Here is a 23,235-nt window from a genome sequence, read left to right as displayed (position 1 = left end):
CATGTTCAGTTCTTGTGGTTCCTCTTCAGTTAGGGGTTGCTCAACTGCCCATATTTAGCAAAGCAAGATGCAAGGCCATTTCATTAGAAAGATGGATACATTGGATGGCGTCCATCGTCAGATCTGATGATCGTGAAGATGAGCTCCAAGAAGTTGTGGTCTTGGCTCACCCCGTCCTTCTCAAGGATCAATCAGCCGCAGTCAGTCAGAGGGTCTTTGGAAAGTATCTGAGAAGGTGACTGAGGAGAAGCGAGTGGGCCTAGACCAGGACGTTGTACCCCTTTGATTGCCATATATTATTACTAGTTTTTTACAGTCTGGGTGACTATGCTGCACTACACCAATAAAAGTCCTTGGGCAAGACTCCTAACACTACATTGGCCCACCTCTGTAATACGAGTAGCTGTGGGGGTATAGCTCAGTGGTAGAGCATTTGACTGCAGATCAAGAGGTCCCCAGCTCAAATCAGGGGGAATAAAAATGAGTTGTAATTCGAGTAACCATATAAGTCCCTCTGGATAACAGCATCAGCTAAACGCCATCAATGTAAAGTGTTATGCCATTATAAATCTCAGGAATGGACACTGATGGGGTAAAAGGATTGCTCTACTGCGATCATTTATTAAGTAGGCCTGTCAAAGATAAGGTAAGTGTACGCCAGCAAATAGTTCCTTGTGATCGTAAACCCAATACAGCTGTATTACTGCCTTTGTAAAGTCAAGAGAGAGTCTTTGGAAAGTGTCTGAGAAGGTGACTGAGGAGAAACGGGTGGGCCTAGACCAGGAGGGTTGCTGTACTAGAGCAAACATAGAATGTAGAGGGGCACCGTTGTACCCCGCCATAAATTATTACTAGTTAGTACTATGAGTATTGTAATTGATGATAATAAAAGTGTTAGCATGAAGCTACGTAACCCAGGCTTTTAAATGAGGAGTTTACTGTTAAACCCAGTACAGCTGTATTACTTACAGTGTGGATCTTTAAGGGCGTGTATAACGCTTCACATTTTCCACAGGGATAAAAATGAGGGTATAAACTGAGTGCTTCTACTTCACAACACTGAAACTAAACAAAGTCTGCCTTTGTAAAGTGATTGGCTCAGAGCCACAGCACAATAAACTGGACAATCACTCGGGCTTTTGTGTTGTGGATTTGGAAAGGTTGAGTCACGCAGGTGACAGACCTGTTATCACTTCTATTGTTGGGGAACTGGGCTATCAGGGGTTGATTGGAAGTATTACAGTCTTATGCAATCTTTTTTTTCTTTTTCTTTTTTTTTGTAAACACAAGAATAATAGCCAATATCGAATAAAGCATGGTATGTTCAGGAAATACATTTTTTATAAGGTCTAAGACCTTGATTAGTACTTATTACATTAACATGTTCAGGGAATAGAGATCCCTCAATGTAAAAATGCCATGTGCAATACCCCCCCCCCCCCCCCCCCCACACACACACACACACATTGCATGCAATTAAGAGTAATTTGCAATTACCTGTAAATAATAGTATTGCTTTTTTACTTCTATTGTTTATAGTGTGTATATAGTGGTAATTTATCTACGTTTTTGCATCTGAGTGTCTTGCTATTCCTTTTCTGCCGAGACACTGAGAATTTCCTCACTGTGGGACTAATAAAGGATTATCTTATCATATCTTAACTGTAAATAGGAACAGAACAGTGCATTAAGTTAAATATATAAGCTTTATAAAGTCTATGGTCTATGGTCCACCAGTAGGCCCAAAAGTGTTATTACAGACTACTTCTATTACCACAAATAGCCCCATTAGTTGGTACAGAAGCCCCTGTAGTAACTGAGTAAACATCTGAGTGTAATAAGCCTTTCTGCGTCTGAAGATCGTCTGAAAAAAAGAAATAATAATAATCAATGCTCTCAAAGGTACAGTGGCTTCAGCTTGCAGTGTAGCTCTACAGTATTGACTGCTATTCAGAAAAGGTACTTCAGGGAACTGAACCTGGTAAGACAGGCCAGTCCAAGAACCTGCAAGAGCGCTTAGATAAGACAAGGGAGTGATGCGTCCTTCCACTGTGCAGCCTTGCTGGATTTGATAAACAGAACACCTTGCCAGCTGTGAAGCATGAGGGTGGAAGCATCAGGCTATCAGGCTTTGGAGTTGTGACCCTTATGCAAGCTGGGTTACTATGCTCTGATTCTGCAAGGTGCCCTGAAATAGCAAAGAATGTTTCACCAGAATTTCACTCCCTGTTCCCTTCTCATCAGCTCTGAGGGGGAAGCATGCCGTGACTCGCTCTGAAGATAAACATGCAGATCAAACACACCTGACTAATAAATAGGTCTGCATTCCTGAACGATCTAGTGGAGCACGCCACACTCCAGATACTTTGTTGGAACCCAGCTAACATGCCCATGTGGGGTCTATATGGGTAGCCCAACTGGGAAGCAGAAGGTTTTGTCCTCGAGTTTTAGGTTGGCCACACGTTTGGATGCCCACCAGGGTCAGCGATGTGACCTGGAGGGGTTAAGCATGGGACCCATCTGGGTTGTACACTGCTCATGTGGCCTTGATGTGAGGTTAAGGTGGGCTGTAACAATAGGGCCCATTTGGGAAACCCAACTATCCCAGTATATGCAGACTGCTCTGCTCTCAGTGGTGTAATATTGCCTCCTAGTGTCTGAGAGTGGGAGTACAATGCTTATATATACATATATAACTAGATACCTAGTCTGTGACCTCAATATATTATCACGTGGCCTCAAAATACACCACACACCCAAATGCTTGTGGAAACCCATTCCAATGAATACATTCAGCTACTTTAGGTTGCACCCCATTGCTGAAAACATTGCCATTGCAAATGCACATCCCTTCTCTAGTACCTGCAGAGAAGTCCTGCCAATACAATAGGACTCTCTGGAGCCGATTGCCATGAACCTATTGGCTTTATACCGGAGCATTGAGCTGGGGTGGTGATCAACCAACATCCTGACCTCACTAACATTCTTGTCACTGAATGCAAACAAATCCTCACAGCAATGCTCCTCCGAAATCTAGTAGAAAGCCCTCTTCTCTGGACACTAGAGACAGTTACTCCAACAAAAGCAGGGTGGATGCATTTTATTTTTAATACCCCTGATTTGGGAAGAAACAATGAATGAGCAGGTGTCCAAATACTTCATCTATATCTCATGGCCACTACACACATTACTACATTTCTGGCATATTACATCTCGTGGCGTAAATATATCATCTTGATCCTCACCCCAATGTTAATTTGTGGGCTCAGTATATTGTATTGTAGTCAATATATATCATTCATTTGTTGTGTCTATACATTATTTAGTGGCCTCGATATATTATCTTGTGGCCTCAACATATTATGTTGTTACCCTGCTTTGGTCAAAACACACACTGTCACTGTATTTTTTGGTTAAATAATATTAATTAATAAAATTAATGTTTTTTTTTATTATTACTATTTTATTTACAGTAAATAAATAAATAAATAAATAAATCCCAAGCCAAGCCGCCTCGAGTCCGCTCATCGACGTCACTTCCGCCTTCCCGCTCCAGGAGCTCCTTTGTTAGAGCAGCAGCATAAGAAGCCGTTTCTCCGCCATCGGCAGCTCGGCTCCTCCAGACACCGTCCCCGAGCAGCCTCCTCACTGCAACCGAGTACTTTCATCTGGTTAACATCGCCGACATGGACACGAAGGACAACCGCAGTAACACCGCCGCCGCCACCGCCACCAAGGGAAAGAAGATAAGCCCCGGCGGCAAAATGGAGAACGAGAGCAAGTACCTGCCCGAGCTCCTGGCGGAGAAGGACAGCCTGGACTCGTCTTTCACGCACGCCATGAAGCTCCTCGCTGCAGGTAAGCCCCTCACGGTGCATCCACGCACACGCTTCACCTCCTTTGGCGGTATATCTTTTAGTTGAGTGCGGGTCTGTTGATGGAGGGGGCTGCTGTTAATGCCTGGCTAGCTAGCTAGCTACAACGTGGGTGTACAACGCGGCCTGGCGAGCTCTCTTCGGCCTCAGGCTTAATTCTGACGTGCCTAGCTAGCTATAAACGTTTAACTCAACATCTACTAACATCTAACATCTGTTTTCTGAATAATTTAAGGCTGTTTTAGTGTCCGTAGAAGATTATTTAGCGTTTATTTGAAGGTAGCTCGCTAGATAGCGGTCCACCTTAAATCTGCCGTATAAGCGCCGTGTTCGCGCTCCTCCCCCTCCACGGTCTAACCAGTGCAGCATTTAAGGTGGACCGGAGGGAGACCTTAAGTTTCAAGCGCCGTGTTTTTACCTAGGCAGCTCCCTCCAGTATTAGCGTGCTAAACAAATGGCGCACTGTATTGTCTGCGAAAAAGCTTCAAGTTTAGACAGTGTTCGTAAATTTGCTGGTCCACCTTAAATATTGTGCATAGGGGCCGTGTTAAAGCTGATTCGGCGCTGCAAGTCAAGCCAATGCAACGATTTAAGGTGGAACGGCTAACCCTAGCTTAGCCTAGCCGTTTGGAGCTAGCTAACGCTACGGCTAATGTAATTTGGTATAACGAAGGTCTACAGTGCTTTATGTGGCCTGGTCGGTTTCTGACCGCAAAATGTAGATAATGAAGAATAAAATAGGACTAATTTTAATATTAATAACTAATATTAATATCCTAGTCCAACATGTAGTGGGTTATCGCCGTTATCTGCTCCAGACAATGGGGTTAGTTAGCCACCCAGAAAGGCACACAGCTCCTCTGTGGTGAGGTGTGGGGTTTACATTTATTTTATTTATCAATAAATTATTTATAATATAACCGAGATTGTAAATCTCTACTCGAGTGGCTTGGTATTAAAGCTGAACGTGTGTATGTATAAATAATTAATAATTTAATAAATATTTTTATTATTATAATTCCATAATTACTAGATTAAGCCATTTTTATTATTATTATTATTATTATTTTTTTTTTTAAATCTTTCATTAACAACCCCCCTCTCTTTCAGCCTTTTGTCTGAATGTGCCCCAATGGTATAATGGGGCGATATGCAGTGGGGGCGTGGCTAACCCCCTTCAGGGGGCGCTGTTGTGCCTGCACCCCTTCCTTACAATAAGCAGCAGCATCAGCAGCAGTTATTTATATTGATATAGATGTGCAAATATATAGCTAGTCGTATTGAAGTTTGGCCACCCCTGCTCAATTGCATGCTTTTCTGCAAAAATTGAGTCACATTCCCAGAGCACTTGCTGTAAGTACCTTTAACGGTTCTCTTAATATTCAATTCAGGGAATGGAAATGTGCATCTAAGCTAAGGATCCTACTTTGGGTCTTGGAGCAGAATAGGAAAGAGAACCAGGTTCATGATGCTCTCAAGATGCTGCACAACATTTCCATCCAGTAATGCTGATCATTTGAGGATTTCAAGTGGTTTTGGCTTGAGCTCGGTTACAATGTGGTGGAAAATGCTAGCAAGTCTTTGGATTGCTTCCAGCATGTCTTGTGGGACTACAGGCTGGATAATTAAATGGTGCTTTCCCCCCATTATGGATTAATCCAAATCCAGCAACAACCTTTGAGTGGTTTCTGCATTTCCCCCTTCACGGCACACTAAATTAAATGCTACCTTTTTAAGCGTGACTCAGCTTCGGTGCATGCTTCAATAAACACTGGAGCATGGCGGTCCTGCAAGATGTGGTACATGTATTTAGGGCATTGCTTGCCTTTCTATTTAAGGAGCTAGTTGCCCTGCTTTTTCTTGAAATTTGTTCTGCAACTGGGAAGGAGATTGATCAGGTCATTATTTAGGTTTATCAGATTTTGGTTTCACATTTGCAGTGTATTTATTTGTGCTGAGTTTGCCTTTCCTCCTGTTGGAGGTAGGGGGTAGATGATGGTAAACAAACCGTGGGCAGTTTTCTTAAAGGCAGCAACTGACATTGTCATGATCACCATGTTAAATGTGCCCCTGTTGGTAAAAGCATTGTGAAACTGAAAGTGCTTATTTGGTGTTTGTTACAGAGATCGAAAGGATTCAGAAAGGAGAGCCTAAAAAAGACGAAGAGACCTACTTGGACCTGTTTACCACCAAGAATGTCCGGGTGAAGGAGCGTGTGCTCATTCCTGTCAAACAGTACCCACGGGTGAGTGGTACCCATTGAAACCCAGCTGAAGTATACAGGGAACACATTTTCAGAATAGGTAACTCTGTCTTGGCTGACGAGAAAGCAAATTAACACGGCATCTCTGATTATCCTGCAGTTTAATTTTGTTGGGAAGATTCTTGGACCCCAGGGCAGCACCATCAAACGACTACAGGAGGACACTGGAGCCAAAATCTCAGTCCTGGGGAAGGGCTCCATGAGGGACAAAAACAAGGTAATTTGAGGTGTTGTCCAGTGAACTAGCATCACACAGCCTGTATTCTCAGACTGAATAGGCAGAATACCTAATCCTCCTTTTGAGTCCTCATTATTATTATTATTATTAAGCTGGTAATGTGACTGGAAAACAGGTCTCTTACATTTCTTTTATTGCAGAATGTGCGTACTGCCACTGTACTCTAAACTAACAATGTGTTTCTGTTGTATTGTTTAGGAGGAGGAGCTCAGGAAGGGAGGTGAACCCAAATATGCCCATCTTGCTATGGAGCTGCATGTCTACATTGAAGTGTTTGCGCCCATCCCGGAGTGCTACCTGCGCATGGCTCATGCAATGGAAGAAGTCAAGAAGTTCCTAATGCCTGTATGTTTCACTTGAGATTATAATAAATAAAATCAGTTGATTCTTTGCATTATTAATAAGGGATAGATGCTCTTCTCATTGTTTAGTTTGTAATTTTGGAAATAGAAAATAAAGCTTAAGTTGGTGTGCCTTAAGGAGTTGGTGACCTACATGACCTGCACACTCAAGATTGGTGGCAAAGGTGGCATTTTAGTTCACTGGGTTGAAGAAAATGTTACTGTCTTGTTCTAAAGGGCTTTGCTTGAAGCCTTAATGCAAGCTGACTTGACTCTCCTCCCCAAATAAACTGCATAGTCTGTGAGGAGTCTTGTTTGCATGTTGGTCCAATTACCCCTTGTCAAAGCAGACTGGGAGACTAAGATTGTGCTGCCAACAAGTTGGTGAACTTTTAAACCCAGTGTTGATGCCAGTTTTATGCCAGTAGCGCTAAACTGTTAAAGCCTTGCAGCACAGCAGTCTGTCTCTTCCTAAAGTACTGAGTGCCCCCTTTCTTTTGTTTTTCAGGTGGATAACATGGATGAGATGCACCCAGACCCATTCATGGATGTCGGTTATCTGAATGGATCGCAGGATGGTCCGAATCGCGGAAGAGGTGGTCCTGTCAGAGGCCGTGGAGGCCCACCACCTTTGGCTGGAGCCAGGTGAGAATTCCCTTGTTTGTTGCCTCAAAGGCTGCATATTGACGAACTTGTGCTGTTTTTGAAATTAACTCATTTTGTTTTGCCATAGGGGACGTGGCATGCCCCCTCGTGGCGGAGCACCCCGTGGTGGAGCTCCGCGAGGAGGCCCAGGCAGAGGCGCCGCCTCTAGAGGGGCTCCTGTGGGCCGAGGTGGCCCTCCTTCCGCCTCCTCTAATCGCGGAGGAGCTTCCGCACGGTCCAGGCCCCCTAGTGCCCCTCAGAGGATGGCCCCTGCACCAGCGCTCTCCCACCAGCATCAGCAGCATCACCAGCAGCCACCAGAGTCATACGGGGAATATGTGAGTTTCGTAGCCTGATCCTCAACTTGCACTTCACCCATTTCTCTGCCTTACCTGAGGCGTGCTTGCTTTTCTCTTAATAACTGATGCCCCCGTCTTCTTCTAGCCTTACGAAGAGTCCTACACCGAACCTGCTTACGAGGGTTATGAGGGCTATTACAGCCAGCCAGCTCCACAAGCGTAAGAAACATGACTTTATCAGCTGCATGCAAAATATTCCTCTTATCTAAATGCAAGCATGGAGTACTATTTTTATTTTAGTACTCGCTCAGTTAATCATTTTGAAACGGTCAACCTTCTTTAATCTGCATGTGATTTGATAGTGGTGGTGTTTCTGGGAACGTTGTTCAGTACCAGAAGACCAAGTGAATTTAACTACAGTCTTCTGTCCTTGCAGCGACACAGAGTACTATGACTACGGTCATGGTGAAGCCCAGGAGTCCTATGGATCTTATGGTAAGGCACCATTTACCTTCCTACAGTGCCGTTGCACCAAAAATGAGTTAGTCTATGAAATGTCTGTCTGCCAACTGTACTGCAGGTTATTTTATTTTTTTTGGAAAACGAGAGCTCAAGTAGATCAACTGTTATTGGGTTTGTAGTGTATAAATTGAATAGTACCTCTGAACATGTAGTGTTGGAGTTTAATCATACAGAAGTGCTTATTTCTCTAATGTGCGTTATCCTCAGTGTGGATTCATTGCATTTACATTTTCTCTCCTGCCCCCTCCCCTCTCTTCCTTTCCTCCAGCTGATGATGACTGGGATGGTGCTGCTTGGGGTGGCAGCGGAGGAAAGTCTGCTTCTTCGCGGCAGAACAAAGGAGCGTATCGGGAACATCCGTACGGAAGGTTCTGAGATGCGTCAGATCACTTTGGCTGCCTGGGCAGCCGCCTCCCCATTGTAACTCCTCCTTTTAACAACTCAAAGTAATTTTAGATATTTTTCTTTTGTGTGGTATTTTTTGTTCTTTTTATTTGCCACTGACTGCTTTTTAATGCTTAAAAGTTGTTGGGACACAAACCTTTTGTAGTTACGTATAAGGACTGTGCTTATTTTTCTGTTTTCCTATTTGCCTTGTCTTGCGCGTTGACTTTTTGCTTATGATTTTGAACGGCTGATTGTTTCTGTGAGTAATTAGGGCTATGTCTTGTAGGTAGTGTTTTTTCCGCAGGTCCTGTGGATAGCCTAATTTGCTTCAAAAACCTAATGCATGACAGTCCAGTACACTTGGTTAATATTTAAAAGCGCTTTCAGTACCACAATACACACAAAATAGCCTTTTTTCCTCAACCGAAGGCTTTAAAATGAATGGGGGGGAAAGTAAAGGTTTAGACAAATGTACAAAACAAGACCTTTTTAAACACATTAACTTCAGCCTTTCCGATGTATAAATTTGATATCAACTTTCAGCTTGTAGGCAACACTCTTTAGTTTGTGTACGAAAGAAAAACCCAACAAGTGTCTTTCCCTGCTAGAAAAATATGGCTAGCCCAAAAGGTGTATAAGTTACCTGCACTTATACTACACTTAAACTTCAAATCTCTACTTTGCTGTTTTTATAGATCTGCGTTTCTCAATATACGCATACTTGTGTTCGTTGCCTAAATAGGAACCAAATCTGTTTGTTTTCTGTAGTATGTCAATAAAGCGCAGTGTTCTTTTTCAGCTAACAAAACTTGGTATTTTTGCTTTTGTTGTAGCGTTCAGTACATAAATGTCATCCACTAACAATTAAGTTCTGCTAAAACTGAACTTTGCATGCAAAAATGCCACATGTTGTTCCATGCAAAAATATTGTGTATAAACCGTTGCTTATTAGAATCCAGTTAAGGTAGCTGCTGTTACATTGTGAATATGGCAATTTTTCTAATTCCGACTTCATGTCCCGTTTGTATTACAATTAAAACGTAACTGAAGAGAATAGAAAATGCTCAGTTCCTTCATTTTGTCCATCTACGTAATTTGCAATTTACTAACCCCCCCCTTATAAATGTACCTGTTTATCTGCTTAATTGAGTTCAATGATTTATACACAATACATAATTAGTTCTACTGTCTTGAAACAGGTCTGTGTGCTGTTGAGCTGCACCAAGACCAGCTGATGTCTCTTAAAAAATTTATTGCTCACTCCATATTTTTCTTCCATTGAAAAGGATCATGAAGCGAGACCTGCAAAGTGCCCTCTAACCCCCCAAAAATAGCCCCCCCCCTTTTTATTTAAGGAAGGTAACGTATAATCAAAAGCCACCAAGATGTCTCCAGAACAAAACGTAGCGTTTGCTCCTTGAGCTTGTGCATCAAAATGTAACAAGGAAAAAGGGAGAAAGCCTCTTACCTCGTGCTCGACGTGACTCCGGTTTAAATGTATGTGTAGTGTGACTGAAACCCGTACTGTGAAGAAGATTGCAAACTTGCAGGCTTACTTGGCTTTCGTGGGCTGACAAAATAAAGAACAAAATTGGGGAAGGAGGCGTAAAGTCTAGGAAGCGCAACAAAAAAGGTAACATCTGCCCTAAATCTCTTTTCAACACAACTGTTATTTATTTTTGTGTTTAAAAAAAAAAAAAAAAGAAGAAGAAATCTCACCAAAAATGCAAGAAATTTAGGCCTGGAGTTCAAAATCTGTAGATTTACGTAACCTTGCCATGCCATTTAAAAGTGGTTTTGAAAACCACCTTTTATTTTTTTTTTATACTGTATAGAACTGTAGTGTGCAACTCTTGCTCTAAAATATGCTGCTTAAAAAATAGTTTTGACTCTAAATCGTTATTTTTAACCAAAAATAGTTTTATTAGTCATTTAAGTTATTAAAAATAGATTTACTAAAATTCAGTATTTAAAAAAAAAAAAAAAAAGCATGAGTTGCATAACTTGAGCTGCTTGGTTTTGATCTGTGATCTTTTTCGGTCACTGACTTGATTTTCCTCCTGTGTTCTGATGTCGACCAGATGCTGATGCTGATACCTGATGGTCTTCCTCAGGGCTCAAGTCATCTAAACAGACACTAAAGGTAAGCTTCGTTGGTCACACTTTGAAGCCCTGTCCACACATCCAGATATTTTTACTGACCTTCATCCCTCTGTATTTGAGGAACAGAGGTTTAATCCCCAATTACACACGACTTCCTTTGTAGTGCACTGCACCAGTCAGTAAACTCCCTTTAGAGTTAATATCTCTAACGGCAGAGTATGTGTATGATGCAGTCTGAGCTCTAGCATCATCTGTGTGTAGACGAAAATGGTATGAGATTCAGCCAGAAACTAATCAGTGCTAATCAGTGACCAGAAACACTGGTTGTGTGGACAGGATGTCTTAAGTGCAGACACAAATGTTCTGGACAGGCCAAGTTAATGCTGACTTCAGAAGTGATAAACTTAGAATATTAATTTTTCTTCTCTCCCCTTAAATAGGTGCTGTTCCTGGTCTATCAGGGGAAGGCTTCAAATAATGCTTTTATTTATTTATATCTTTTGACTTTCAAGTTACTGAAGGTCTTTTTTTTTTTAATTTTTTTTTTTTTTAAGAGATTTTACTGTAACTTTTTAAATGAACACTTTTTTTACTGTGATGTTTTTCAGTAAACCTTCCATTTTCTAACATTTGTGTGATTTCTGAATTTCTTTGGGTCTTTTTAATTTGACTTTATTAATGGCGAATGTTGTGGTGGTTTAGGAATTTTAGCCTGCACGCACAATGCAAAGACTATAGTTATGCTATATAACTGTTTAGACTCTTTGGCCTCTCAGTTCGGGTCGTCAATATTATGTATGTGAGTTTCCGAATTAACTTCAGGAACTCCAAACTGGACATCCTTGCAGTAAAATAAAGCTGCAGCTTTCTGTATTTAAGGGTACGGTTTAGTACGGGGTGCCTGAATGAGCTTTAACCCCTGCAATTGTCTAGTTCACCAGGCTTGTGGCAGCCCTGTAATGCAAGAGACCCTGCAGCTGTTGGTTAGCAGCTTCACGTAATGTTTGTATCACCTGTGAGAATGGGAGGACTGGGTGACCATTTCAGATGGGGGGGGGGGGTATGACTTAATCCAAGACAGACTTGGATGGTTTTGTTTTTATTATTCTTAATAAAAGAACCACTGCTCAGGATTTTCAGAAACAGGCTCTAGAGTTCGCTCAGGATGGTGCAATAACAGGACTGGCCCCTGGAGTCTGTAGGGCCAGACAGTCTAGGCTGGTAGAGGTGGTGTATAGGGGTGTGGGGAAGGTTTTCTTGCCACCCTTTGGAACATTGATGCCAATCATCCATCACTTGAAGACCACAGTCAGTCTTGTCTGTTTACTGCTGTTGGCCATCTGCATCCTTTCAGGGCTGCAGTGTACCCTGCTATTAATAGTTACTTCCTGCATGATAATGTGCCTAGTCGTGAATGATGGTCCTCTTAAAGTCTGGAGCTCCTCAGCCCCACCAATCACTGTGGCAGTACTTCCCTTCACTTTCCTTAGTCCTGTAGAAATAATGCCCATGTCAAATTTGCAATCACAGGCAGAGCTGGACTCATCTACTTGCAGGTCCTGCTGCAGAGGACTGCGCTCGTCCAGCCATCAAGGTGGTCAATAATCACTTCATTCCTAAGTGTAACCCCACCTTCTTACCATATAGCAGACAATAAATAAATGGGTGGGTTTGTTTTGTCATTAAAATATACAGTGGTGGGCGGAGCTACATGTCATACTGCAACCAGCCAGCAGAGGTGCTAGACTTCCATCAATTAGGGGCTTGCTCTAGCACCCTCTACCACTTTATGGTTCTGAGAAGCACCGCCCCTTCCCTAAACGAAGAGTCTGATTGGTCTGTTGCCCTGCCTCTCAACTGAATTAAAGACTAACTGGATCCACGTCCACTGATAAAGGAGGGCCTGTTAACAGTAGGGGGCGCTGTTTAGACCACATCTTATTGTTTAGCCCCTTAGATTTCCACTGAAATTACGGCAGTACGTTATTCTTTGACATTCAGCCATTATTTGCTTTTGTTAGTAATAAACTTGATAAACCACATAATTAAAATATTTAAAAATTGTTATTTATTTATTTAAATTATTTCAGAAGCTACTAAGTAACTGCCCAACTGCTATGCAAAGAAAATAACCTTTAGGATCACAATCAGTAAGGTGTGGGAACAAGATCCTAAGTCATGGCCACAACTTAGGATCTCATTCCCACACCTTGCTAATCTGTGGCCACAACTCAACAAGTAAGACATGGACACATTTACCACTGCTCCACAGCCCAATGCTAGGAGGAGGGGGGGTCTTTATACCCCTCTAGCCCATACTTGGCATGATGCCAATAGCTCAATTTTTATCTGCTCATCTATTGGAGTGTTCTTCAGCCAATACGACCCCCCACTGCCCATCATTACCGGTGTAAAAGTGTTTATTAGAGCAGACTCCAATTAACTTGGGTTATTATGGCCTGTTATTAAAAATTAAAATGAGGGGGAAAATTAATTATTAAAGAAATAATCATTAGATTATTAAAGATTTTAAGGTGGATCAGATCATTTGAGGAATTTCAGGCTCATGTCAACACTCTACCTCTTTATTCTACTAGCATGACCACTAGCCAGATAACTAGCCAACTATGTAACTACTTCAGACCCAAACTGGGGTTTTGTCCAGTCTGGAGATTGGTCGGCCTCTGGAGGTAGATGGCCATCACTCAATAGACTCGTTGGAGGACCTACAGTCACAGCAGGAGGCCAGTCTTTGTCCAGTCTAGTTTAGTTTGATCACTCAAAAGATTTGTGGGCGGGGCAAAGTCATGCTTATTGAACCCTCACAACCAGGATGTGTAGAAGCTCTCAGCAGCTTCCACAGTCAAGCAGACCAGAGTAACACACACCTCCACCTGATGAAGGAGAAAGAGCAGCAGAAGATCCTGCAGCACCATCTTTGAGCAGCAGAGAGCAGAACAACGTCTCCAGAGGAAGAGAAGAAGAAGGAGCAGTGAAAGCAGGTGAGTTAGTAACTAAACTCTGCTCTAATTTCAGTAGAATTGTTCTCTAGTGAAGAAAACACCTCACTGAGCTGAACTTCAGCTCTAATGCTCAGTGTGCTGCTCCTCCTGCTGAAGAGTCTTTCACACACTGCTTTATCCATTTAGAGAGGATGAGCTTCAGCTGGGAGACTGGAGCTTCACCCTCAACTGAAAGCTGGTGTTTGAAGCTCAGGTTGAAGCTGCTGTGCTGTTTCTCATGAAGAAACTGCTGTAGTTTTACTACAGTAACGCTGTGCTCACCCTCACACCCTCCTGAAGTTCACCTCAGAGACCTTCAACAGTCTGATCTTCACTGAACTTCTCCTACATGAGCTCCTGCTGCTGGACTCCTAGTGGTGGATGCTGGTGGTGCAGATGGACACCTAGTGGAGCTGGGTTTGCCCTCCATCGTCGTCATTAGTAGTATTTCTCAGTAGAAGTTCTGTCACAACATCAGGCTTGTTCTGGACTGAGGAGCTTTGAGGAACTTCATTCAGGAAGAACAGCAGGTTCTAAAGGTTCTTTATGGACTGTTAGTAACAAGGCTCCTAAAACTGTGGAGCATCTGTAGATGGTGGTGTGGTGGTGGTGTTGCTGGTGGTGCTAGCAGGAGTGTAGTAACTCGTTTGGCTTTAGAAGCTGCAGCTGCGTGGCTCGACCACCAGGGGTCTGTAGAGTGCAAATGCAGTAATAGTAAGTTTCAGTCATTAAACAGGGGGGTAGATATGGCAGTTTTGGGGGGCTTTAGTCTGGGGTGAAGCTGTAAACTATTATTAAGCAGATAAACATGTTTAAAGTAAAGTTTGCAGCTGATTATTTTTCTAATCTTCAGTATTTCTGCACATGGAAATCAGCCAGAGAAGACTGGATTCACTAAATGAATCAGATCATTAATTTGATACAGTTGGATGCTGCTGGGTCTCAATTCAGGACCTTTTTTAATGAAGCGGTGACTGAACATGTGTCTTTTAGTGATTGTTATTAGTTATAATTTCAGCTTTTTTATTTTTTAGATCTTCCAACATTAAGGGTCCCCATCTTACACCCTGCGTAAGGTGCGTCACGATGCTCATCGCTGTCTTACCCCCCACCAACAGTCTATTTCCACTGCTTCCACCTGCGGCGTTTAAACAGCAGCACTGCTGGTGAATATATCTACACTGATGGGAGCGGGGGTCTCGAAATGAGGGGTGTTCAGGTCAGTTTCTGGCGTGTTGCTGTGTATCTTGGCGATGGAAAACACAGGAGGAGCTCCACTGACTGAAAACAGCCTAGGCAGACATTCATCAGCAGTCAGACGCTCGTTGCGATCTTGGCGGTGAGTTGTCAACACAGGCGCGTGCAGCCCGGCGCTCATATCCCCCCCCCCCCCCCCGAAATAGCAATCCACCAAAGTCAGACCTCACCTGGCTCTTAAAGGGAACGACGAGAGACACGCTGATTGGTTTACTGAACGTCCCAAAAAACAGACCCATGATTAAATAAGAGACCCCGTCCCCCTGTCGTTCCCGTCCTTACAATACCAAAGACACACCAACACGCCCTAAATCAAGCTGTATGGTTGACGACTCACCTAAAGATCGATAAAATAGGGCCCTAAAAGTTCACCATCTGAACCACAAGCTGAGCCTCATAATGTCCTGATCCATTTAGCTAACATGCTAATCCTGCTATAATTCTACCAGACAATAATAATCAATAATTCCATACAGATCTAATTTTACATTCCTACTGAATGACACTGTGTTTTTACTGTTCACATAAAGGCTGAGTTCTCAACTGTCCGTGTCCATCTCTCTATTAGCAGGGGTGGGAAAGCGAAGCGTGGGCCGGAGTCCAGCACAGTTTGCTGATTTTCCTTCTCTGACACACCAACTAACCCTGGAAAGATGTGAGAGGAAGCAGCTGTGCTTAAGCAGGTAAACCAAACAGCTGTGCAGGAACCCTGTCCTGCAGCACTGCACTTCTCCACCCGTGGTCTAAAGGCTTTTCTCCCCAGTCTTTTTCAGACCGCGACTCTGAGCTGATCCTGAGCTGCTGACAAGAGAACCGTGTTACCATCCCTCCACCAGCTACAACACCTGCAGTGGAAGCACAGGCCCCTTTCTCAGACTGGACTTCTGGCTGCTGGACTGCGTCCCTTCCTGAAACGTGTCCATCAGTGATGAAGAGACAGAGACTGAAAGACTGTAGAGAAAGTGTGTGTGTGTGATTAAACTGCTGTTCTAACAGCTCAGAGTGGACGAGTCCTCCTTTTAGTGTGGAGAGCAGCTGGAAGTGGGTCCTCCAGTCAGGAACATCTCCACTGCAGTTCCTGTGATGAGCTGCTGAGTCTCAGCTCAGCTTCACTGCTTTAACAGGGAGAGAGAGGGCGAGAGACCTTATGTTTGTATGGAGAGGGAGGTCCCTATAAGGTGGAGCTCCAGGAAGAGACTAACACAATAGTGAGTGCTCCCAGAGTTCCAGAGTGCTCATTTGCATATTAAATGAGCAACTGACCAATCAGAAGCAAGCAAAGTGAATGACTGCTTAAATACCCTGAGATGTGAGCGGTGTTCTCGATGATGGTGAATTGTAAAAATAAGCAAATTTGAAGTTTTTCTTCACCGTGGATGAGAACACTAGCGCAGCAGAATAAGTCAAACTCAGTGGCCAGATTTTCCTCAAATTTTGAAAAGCAAAAAATTTCTTTTTTCACTTCTGTAGTTTTGCAGCACTTTCTTTTCTTAGTTCCTCACTCTCAGACTTTCCAGCGTCGGGGCCTCCGCTCGGGGAGCCTAGACGCCTCCGGCCTTCCAGCGTCGGGGCCTCCGCTGGGGGAGCCTAGACGCCTCCGGCCTTCCAGCGTCGGGGCCTCCGCTGGGGGAGCCGAGACGCCTCCGGCCTTCCAGCGTCGGGGCCTCCGCTGGGGGAGCCGAGACGCCTCCGGCCTTCCAGCGTCGGGGCCTCCGCTGGGGGAGCCGAGACGCCTCCGGCCTTCCAGCGTCGGGGCCTCCGCGCGCAGAACCCAGGCACATCTGGCCTTCCAATTTCGGGGCCCAGGCGCCTCCGGCCTACACCCACAAAGGGTGGAGAGCAAGAAAGAGTAAATTTGGGCCAATGAAACCAGTAACACTAGACCCAAACTTATACCCTTCCTCTGTTATGAAGCTGTAAGTATGTTAGAACTAGTTTTATCAGTTATGGCGACTTCATTATGCAAACTCCTCCCACTCTACCATGAGTTTGAAGTCTGGTTCATCATTTCAGGTGATTAGTAGAAGTTGGTTTTTCTGTTTATCAGTTTATACTGAAGCTCATTTCACTGTGAAGACCCAAACCTCTCAATCTTAAGCTCTGTGTCTCGGTTAGAAACACCAGAATCAGAACATAAACTGCTGTGAATTTCTCTCCATAAAGAAGAACAGCATCCTTACACACCCAGACCCACCCTGAGAGAACCAGCCAGCACTTTAACACTAGGCTTCACATTTATGGTAACAGCTCTGATCTACCAGCGATCAGTGTGTGACCTGGAGGGTCCTCCCAGGTCTGTTCAGTGGGTCACACGCTTTGGGTCAGTGCTTTTTGGTATAGCTTTATAGGCCAGTTATATAATAGCACAGCTCTGTGATGCAGGTGTGGAGTTAATCAGGTGAACTTCACTACACTTCTACACTTATACAAGTGTTACTTAAACTAAATGGACCCCCCTATATAGCGCAATGCTAATGAGGGAGGAGTAAACTTGTAGACTCAATAGGCTCCCTATATAGCACAATGCTAATAAGGGAGGAGTAAACTAGTAGACTCAATAGGCTCCCTATATAGCCCAATGCTAATAAGGGAGCAGTAAACTAGTAGACTCAATAGGCTCCCCTATATAATGCAATGCTAATGAGGGAGAAGTAAACTAGTAGACTCAATAGGCTCCCCTATATAATGCAATGCCAATGAGTGAGGAGTAAACTAGTAGACTCAATAGGCTCCCCTATATAATGCAATGCCAATGAGGGAGGAGTAAACTAGTAGACTAAATAGGCTCCCTATATAGCGCAATGCTAATAAGGGAGCAGTAAACTAGTAGACTCAATAGGCTCCCCTATATAATGCAATGCTAATGAGGGAGAATGAAACTAGTAGACTCAATAGGATCCCATATATAGTGCAATGCTAATGATGCTATAAACTAGCATAATAAATAGGCTCCCCTATATAGCGCAATGCTAATGAGAGAGGAGTAAAGTAGTAGACTCAATAGGATCCCCTATATAATGCAATGCTAATGATGCTATAAACTAGCATAATAAATAGGCTCCCCTATATAGCGCAATGCTAATGAGAGAGGAGTAAACTAGTAGACTCAATAGGCTCCCCTATATAATGCAATGCTAATGAGGGAGGAGTAAACTAGTAGACTAAATAGGATCCCCTATATAGCGCAATGCTAATGATGCTATAAACTAGCATAATAAATAGGCTCCCCTATATAGCGCAATGCTAATGAGGGAGGATTAAACTAGTAGACTCAATAGACTGCCCCAAATAGCACAATGCTAATGAGGGAGGAGTAAACTATCATACTAAATAGGCTCCCTATATAGTGCAATGCTAATGAGGGAGGAGTAAACTAGTACACTAAATAGGCTCCCTATATAGTGCAGTGCTAATGAGAGAGGAGTAAACTAGTAGACTAGATAGGCTCCCTATATAGCACAATGCTAATGAGAGAGGAGTAAACTAGTAGACTAGATAGGCTCCCTATATAGCACAATGCTAATGCGAGAGGAGGGACCTGTTCTGGTGGCAGTCATGGTAATGACTCTAAGGGCACCGTGTGTAATATTGATAGAGCACTGAAAACAGCAGCATGGCTTTATTGGGTTTACATTGGAAATAAAGCTGTTTTTTCTTTATAATCTGAGCTGAACTACAAACATTTGTGCAGGATGTTGGACTAAAGCATGTGATCTACTGGAGAAACACACTGTAGGCTGACCTACAGGCCAAACACTGATTGGTGGATAAGAGTAATCACCAGAAACGTGAAGCCTAGTGATAAAATGCTGGTTAAAAGTTGTTGGTGGGCTGGATATGTTCGCTGTTTTGTTTCATTGTTGAGTTTTTAATAATTCAGAATTAAAACAGCATGAAGTTAATCAGATCGTTCTGTTTCAAGAGTGATTAAATATGTTTATAAGTGAAATGTATTTAAAGATCAAACAGAAGAGCATTTCCTGTTCTCTGAGTTTAGGAAGGTGTTCTAGATGTCATATGTAAATGAGGGTAGGAGGAGTTTGTACAAAGATCCAGGTGTTTAGTAATGAAGTCACCATAACTGATAAAACTAGTTCTAACATACTTACAGCTTCATAACAGAGGAGGAGTATAAATTTGGGTCTAGTGTTACTGGTTTCATTGACCCAAATTTACCCTTTCTCGCTCTCCACCCTTTGTGGGTGTAGGCCGAATGCGCCTGAGTTCCGCGCGAGGGGTGTCCCCGAGCGGAGGCCCCGACGCTGGAAGGCCGGAGGCGTCTCGGCTCCCCGAGCGGAGGCCCCGGCGCTGGAAGGCCGGAGGCGTCTCGGCTCCCCCGGCGGAGGCCCCGGCGCTGGAAGGCCGGAGGCGTCTCGGCTCCCCCGGCGGAGGCCCCGATGCTGAAAGGTCTGAGAGTGAAAAACTAAGAAAAAGTGCTGTAAAACTACAGAAGTGAAAAAAGAAATTTTTTGCTTTTCAAAATTTGAGGAAAATCTGGCCACTGAGTTTGACTTATTCTGCTGGGCTAGTGTTCTCATCCACGGTGAAGAAAAACTTCAAATTTGCTTATTTTTACAATTCACCATCATCGAGAACACCGCTCACATCTCAGGGTATTTAAGCAGTCATTCACTTTGCTTGCTTCTGATTGGTCAGGTGCTCATTTAATATGCAAATGAGCACTCTGGAACTCTGGGAGCACTCGCTATTGCGTGAATCTCTTCATGGAGCTCCACCTTATAGGGTTCTCCCTCTCCATACAAACATAAGGTCTCTCGCCCTCTCTCTCCCTGTTAAAGCAGTGGAGCTGAGCTGAGCTGAGACTCAGCAGCTCATCACAGGAACTGCAGTGGAGATGTTCCTGACTGGAGGACCCACTTCCAGCTGCTCTCCACACTAAAAGGAGGACTCGTCCACTCTGAGCTGTTAGAACAGCAGTTTAATCACACACACACTTTCTCTACAGTCTTTCAGTCTCTGTCTCTTCATCACTGATGGACACGTTTCAGGAAGGGATGCAGTCCAGCAGCCAGAAGTCCAGTCTGAACAATCTGGAAAAGATGGTCCGTTGTTTTTAACACTGGTTCCACTGCAGGTTTTTCAGTGGTTTGAAGGAACGGTAACACGGATTTCTTCACATCAGCTCAGGGTCAGCTCAGGGTCAGGGCCTGAAAAAGACTGGGGGGAAAAAACACTGACTTTTAAAACAGACTTTAGAGAAACGATGAACAAACAAGATCTGATCATATTTATATTTATGGAAATATTTGGGACATTATATCACACTGTTTGGACTTTGAGTTCCACCGTACTGAAGTGTATTAGCATGTTAGCTAAAGCTACAGTAGCTCTTTACAGAAGCAGGACAGCTTTTAGATCTGGACATTATGAAGCCCAGTTTTTCTTTCAGATATTGAACTTTTATAATGTCAGAAACTCCAATAAGCTCAAATTATTACAATTACTGACACATTAATGAAAGGCCTGTTTTCAGCCCCCCTCTCATTTAAAAGGTGGATCATATCCTACTGTATTAAATGATGGTCTGGAGGGAACGGCTACTCTCTACCATTTAGCTCAATGTTCTCTCTGACTGCTTTCCACAATGTGCTGAACTGCTGAACACAGTTTCTTCCCTCAGGATCAATAAAAAGCTCCTAAAATGTCTGTTTAGAGTCGAAACAGCCGCAAAACTGATGAAACACACAACTACTAAAAGCCCCCTAAAACTGGCCCAGCGCCGCCCCTGTTTAACACTTGTAGTCTTTCAGCTGATTTTACTGCTGAACTCACAGTGAACCCTGTGGAGCCCCCTGGTGGTCGGAGCACTCAGCTGCAGCTCCTAAAGCCCACTGGGTTAATGCACCCCTGGTAGCACTGTGGCTTTACCGAGAGGAAAAACACAAGCATCTACTGATGCTGTAGAGTTAAACACCACCAGACTCTCAGCAGCGCTTCACCTGCAGCCCAGCAAGAACCTTTAGAACCGTATGTTCCTCCTGAACAGAACAAGCTCCTCAGTCCAGAACCAGCCGGACATTCTGACAGAGCGTCTGCAGGAGAAACACCAACAGCTACACACAGCCCCAGTCTAAGAGGAAACCCAGCATCTCAACACTGACCTCCACCTCCATCTGCACCACCAGCATCCACCACTAGGAGTCCAGCAGCAGGAGCTCATGTAGGAGAAGTTCAGTGAAGATCAGACTGTTGAAGGACTCTGAGGTGAACTTCAGGAGGGTGTGAGGGTGAGCACAGCGTTACTGTAGTAAAACTACAGCAGTTTCTTCATGAGAAACAGCACAGCAGCTCCAACCTGAGCTTCAAACACCAGCTTTCAGTTGAGGGTGGAGCTCCAGTCTCCCAGCTGAAGCTCATCCTCTCTAAATGGATGAAGCAGTGTGTGAAAGACTCTTCAGCAGGAGGAGCAGCACACTGAGCATTAGAGCTGAAGTTCAGCTCAGTGAGGTGTTTTCTTCACTAGAGAACAATTCTACTGAAATTAGAGCAGAGTTTAGTTACTAACTCACCTGCTTTCACTGCTGCTCCTTCTTCTTCTCTTCCTCTGGAGACGTTGTTCTGCTCTCTGCTGCTCAAAGATGGTGCTGCATGACCTTCTGCTGCTCTTTCTCCTCCATCAGGTGGAGGTGTGTATTACTCTGGTCTGCTTGACTGGAGAAGCTGCTGAGAGCTGTGCTCCTGACCACTGTTTCACATCCTGGTTGTGAGGGTTCAATAAGCTGGATGTGTTTGGAGTAAAATTAGGGGAGTAAATAGACAGTAGGGTGTTCCTCATGTTCCTCGGTTTGTTCTCAGTTGGTTTTGTCTGGTTGTATGAAACAGATTTCCTCTTCAGCAGTTTAGGCCTTGTTTACTTTTGAGGCTCATGGATCAGCTGGTCGACCATCATAACCAGCTCTGTCATTCTACCAGACATAGATATTAAAGCACTGGTGTTTCTGCTGAGGTCATTATGGTGGTGTATGGGTGTAGTTTTGTGTATATTGTAGATTGCTTGTCTAGATGATTATTTATTTATTTATTTCTGTCAGTACTGAAAAACCTGAGCTGCTCAGACTTGAGTCCAGTTTCAGCAGCTGAACAATAGGAGAGTTCATAATCAGACATGATCAATAGATACTGATTATATTTAGATATATGAATAATGTAGATTATAAGAGTTATTAGCTAGCGTTTCAGGGCGCTCTCGTGTCTGTGTTACCTTCTGGCTCTCCCCTTTTAATGAGGCTGTTATAGTCAGACCTGCCAGAGTCGACCGGAACACTCTGACACTGCTCAACATTTTCATCTCAGTACTAACTCACTCTTTTTACCCTCTCTGAGTAAATGGCCACCCAGCCCGACCTGCTGAAAGACTGCCCGCTGAGGTCCCCTCTACCTGCGTCAAACCAGCTGCCACCTACCAGCACAACCAGCAGGCCCCGTCCCCACCACCACCCATACCAGACCAGCGGTTTTACCAGCGGTAAAACCTAAATGGACTCTTAACTATCTGCCACTCTTAATATCACCACTATTAGCCATCATTACTCTGACCATCACTGCCATGACTATATTTAGTTATTCTACACCATGATTATGATCTGAGCAGTTCAACAGTTCAGATGGTTTAGTAATTTTTTTCAATAATTGATAAATAGTTCCGATCAGAGGAGGACGGGTTACTTCCTCCAGCTCTGTGGGAGTTTTTCTGGCCACTGTCGCTGTTGGGGCTCACTGGAGGTCTTGGATCCTTCATGTCTTCTTATATTATTTCTTTTTTTCTGTCTTTTACTAATTACTAATTATGTAAAGCTGCTTTGTGATGACTAAATTTGACTTGACTTCTAAAATCAAGGATATTGAAATTGAGCTTCTCCTGCTTTTGTTGGAGTAACGGTCTCTACTGTCCAGGGAAGAAGGCTTTCTACTAGATTTTGCTGAGCATTGCTGTGAGGATTTGATTGTGTTCAGCTACAAGAGCATTAGTGAGGTCAGCATGTTGGATGATTACTACCCCACCTCCTATTCCCAATTTGCCAACTCATCCCAAAAGTACTGGGTAGAGCAGAGTCATCATTCCAGAGAGCACAGTTCTCCACTGCTCCACAGCTCAGTGCTGCTGGGGGGCTTTCTACCCCTCCAGCCCACGCCTGGCACTAGGCATGATTCCAATAGGTTCATGCTTACCTGCTCCAGAGAGTCCTATTCTACTGGCACTGCTTCTCTACAGGGACCACACAAGCTGTGTGTGTGCATTTGCACATCTGTGTCAGCAATGGGTGCAGCTTAAAGTAGCTGAT

At 43.8% G+C, this 23,235-nt stretch overlaps 1 protein-coding gene across 2 annotated transcripts; it reads left to right on the top strand.

Annotated features, from left to right (window-relative positions):
- Positions 1 to 3,534: 3,534 nt before the first annotated feature.
- Positions 3,535 to 11,300, top strand: khdrbs1a (KH domain containing, RNA binding, signal transduction associated 1a). 2 transcript variants are annotated; one of them, XR_011979611.1, is made up of 11 exons: positions 3,535 to 3,858; positions 5,999 to 6,120; positions 6,239 to 6,355; positions 6,575 to 6,721; positions 7,226 to 7,362; positions 7,451 to 7,700; positions 7,807 to 7,880; positions 8,098 to 8,156; positions 8,452 to 8,629; positions 10,652 to 10,713; positions 11,114 to 11,300. XR_011979611.1 is itself a non-coding variant. In XM_072677375.1 (9 exons), the coding sequence occupies exons 1-9, from the start codon at positions 3,687 to 3,689 to the stop codon at positions 8,556 to 8,558; spliced, it is 1,185 nt and encodes a 394-aa protein (XP_072533476.1). In that variant the 5' UTR covers positions 3,535 to 3,686; the 3' UTR covers positions 8,559 to 10,284. The 2 variants fall into 2 exon arrangements, 1 of the variants encoding a protein (XP_072533476.1); XM_072677375.1 differs by lacking the exons at positions 10,652 to 10,713; positions 11,114 to 11,300 and having other exon boundaries at positions 8,452 to 10,284.
- Positions 11,301 to 23,235: the final 11,935 nt, after the last annotated feature.

Source organism: Salminus brasiliensis, chromosome 4, assembly GCF_030463535.1.
Source record: "Salminus brasiliensis chromosome 4, fSalBra1.hap2, whole genome shotgun sequence".
Taxonomy (NCBI): Eukaryota; Metazoa; Chordata; class Actinopteri; order Characiformes; family Bryconidae; genus Salminus; species Salminus brasiliensis.
Note: the sequence above shows the minus strand (reverse complement) of the source record. Positions and strands in the feature narration are given on the sequence as shown.

Bases quoted from the DNA above. Each gene is read 5' to 3' on its own strand.
- khdrbs1a (XM_072677375.1), top strand. From the start codon at position 3,687: ATGGACACGAAGGACAACCGCAGTAACACCGCCGCCGCCACCGCCACC. The intron at 6,356-6,574 runs GTAATTTGAGGT...TGTATTGTTTAG, and splicing joins CCATGAGGGACAAAAACAAG to GAGGAGGAGCTCAGGAAGGG. The intron at 6,722-7,225 runs GTATGTTTCACT...TTTGTTTTTCAG, and splicing joins TCAAGAAGTTCCTAATGCCT to GTGGATAACATGGATGAGAT.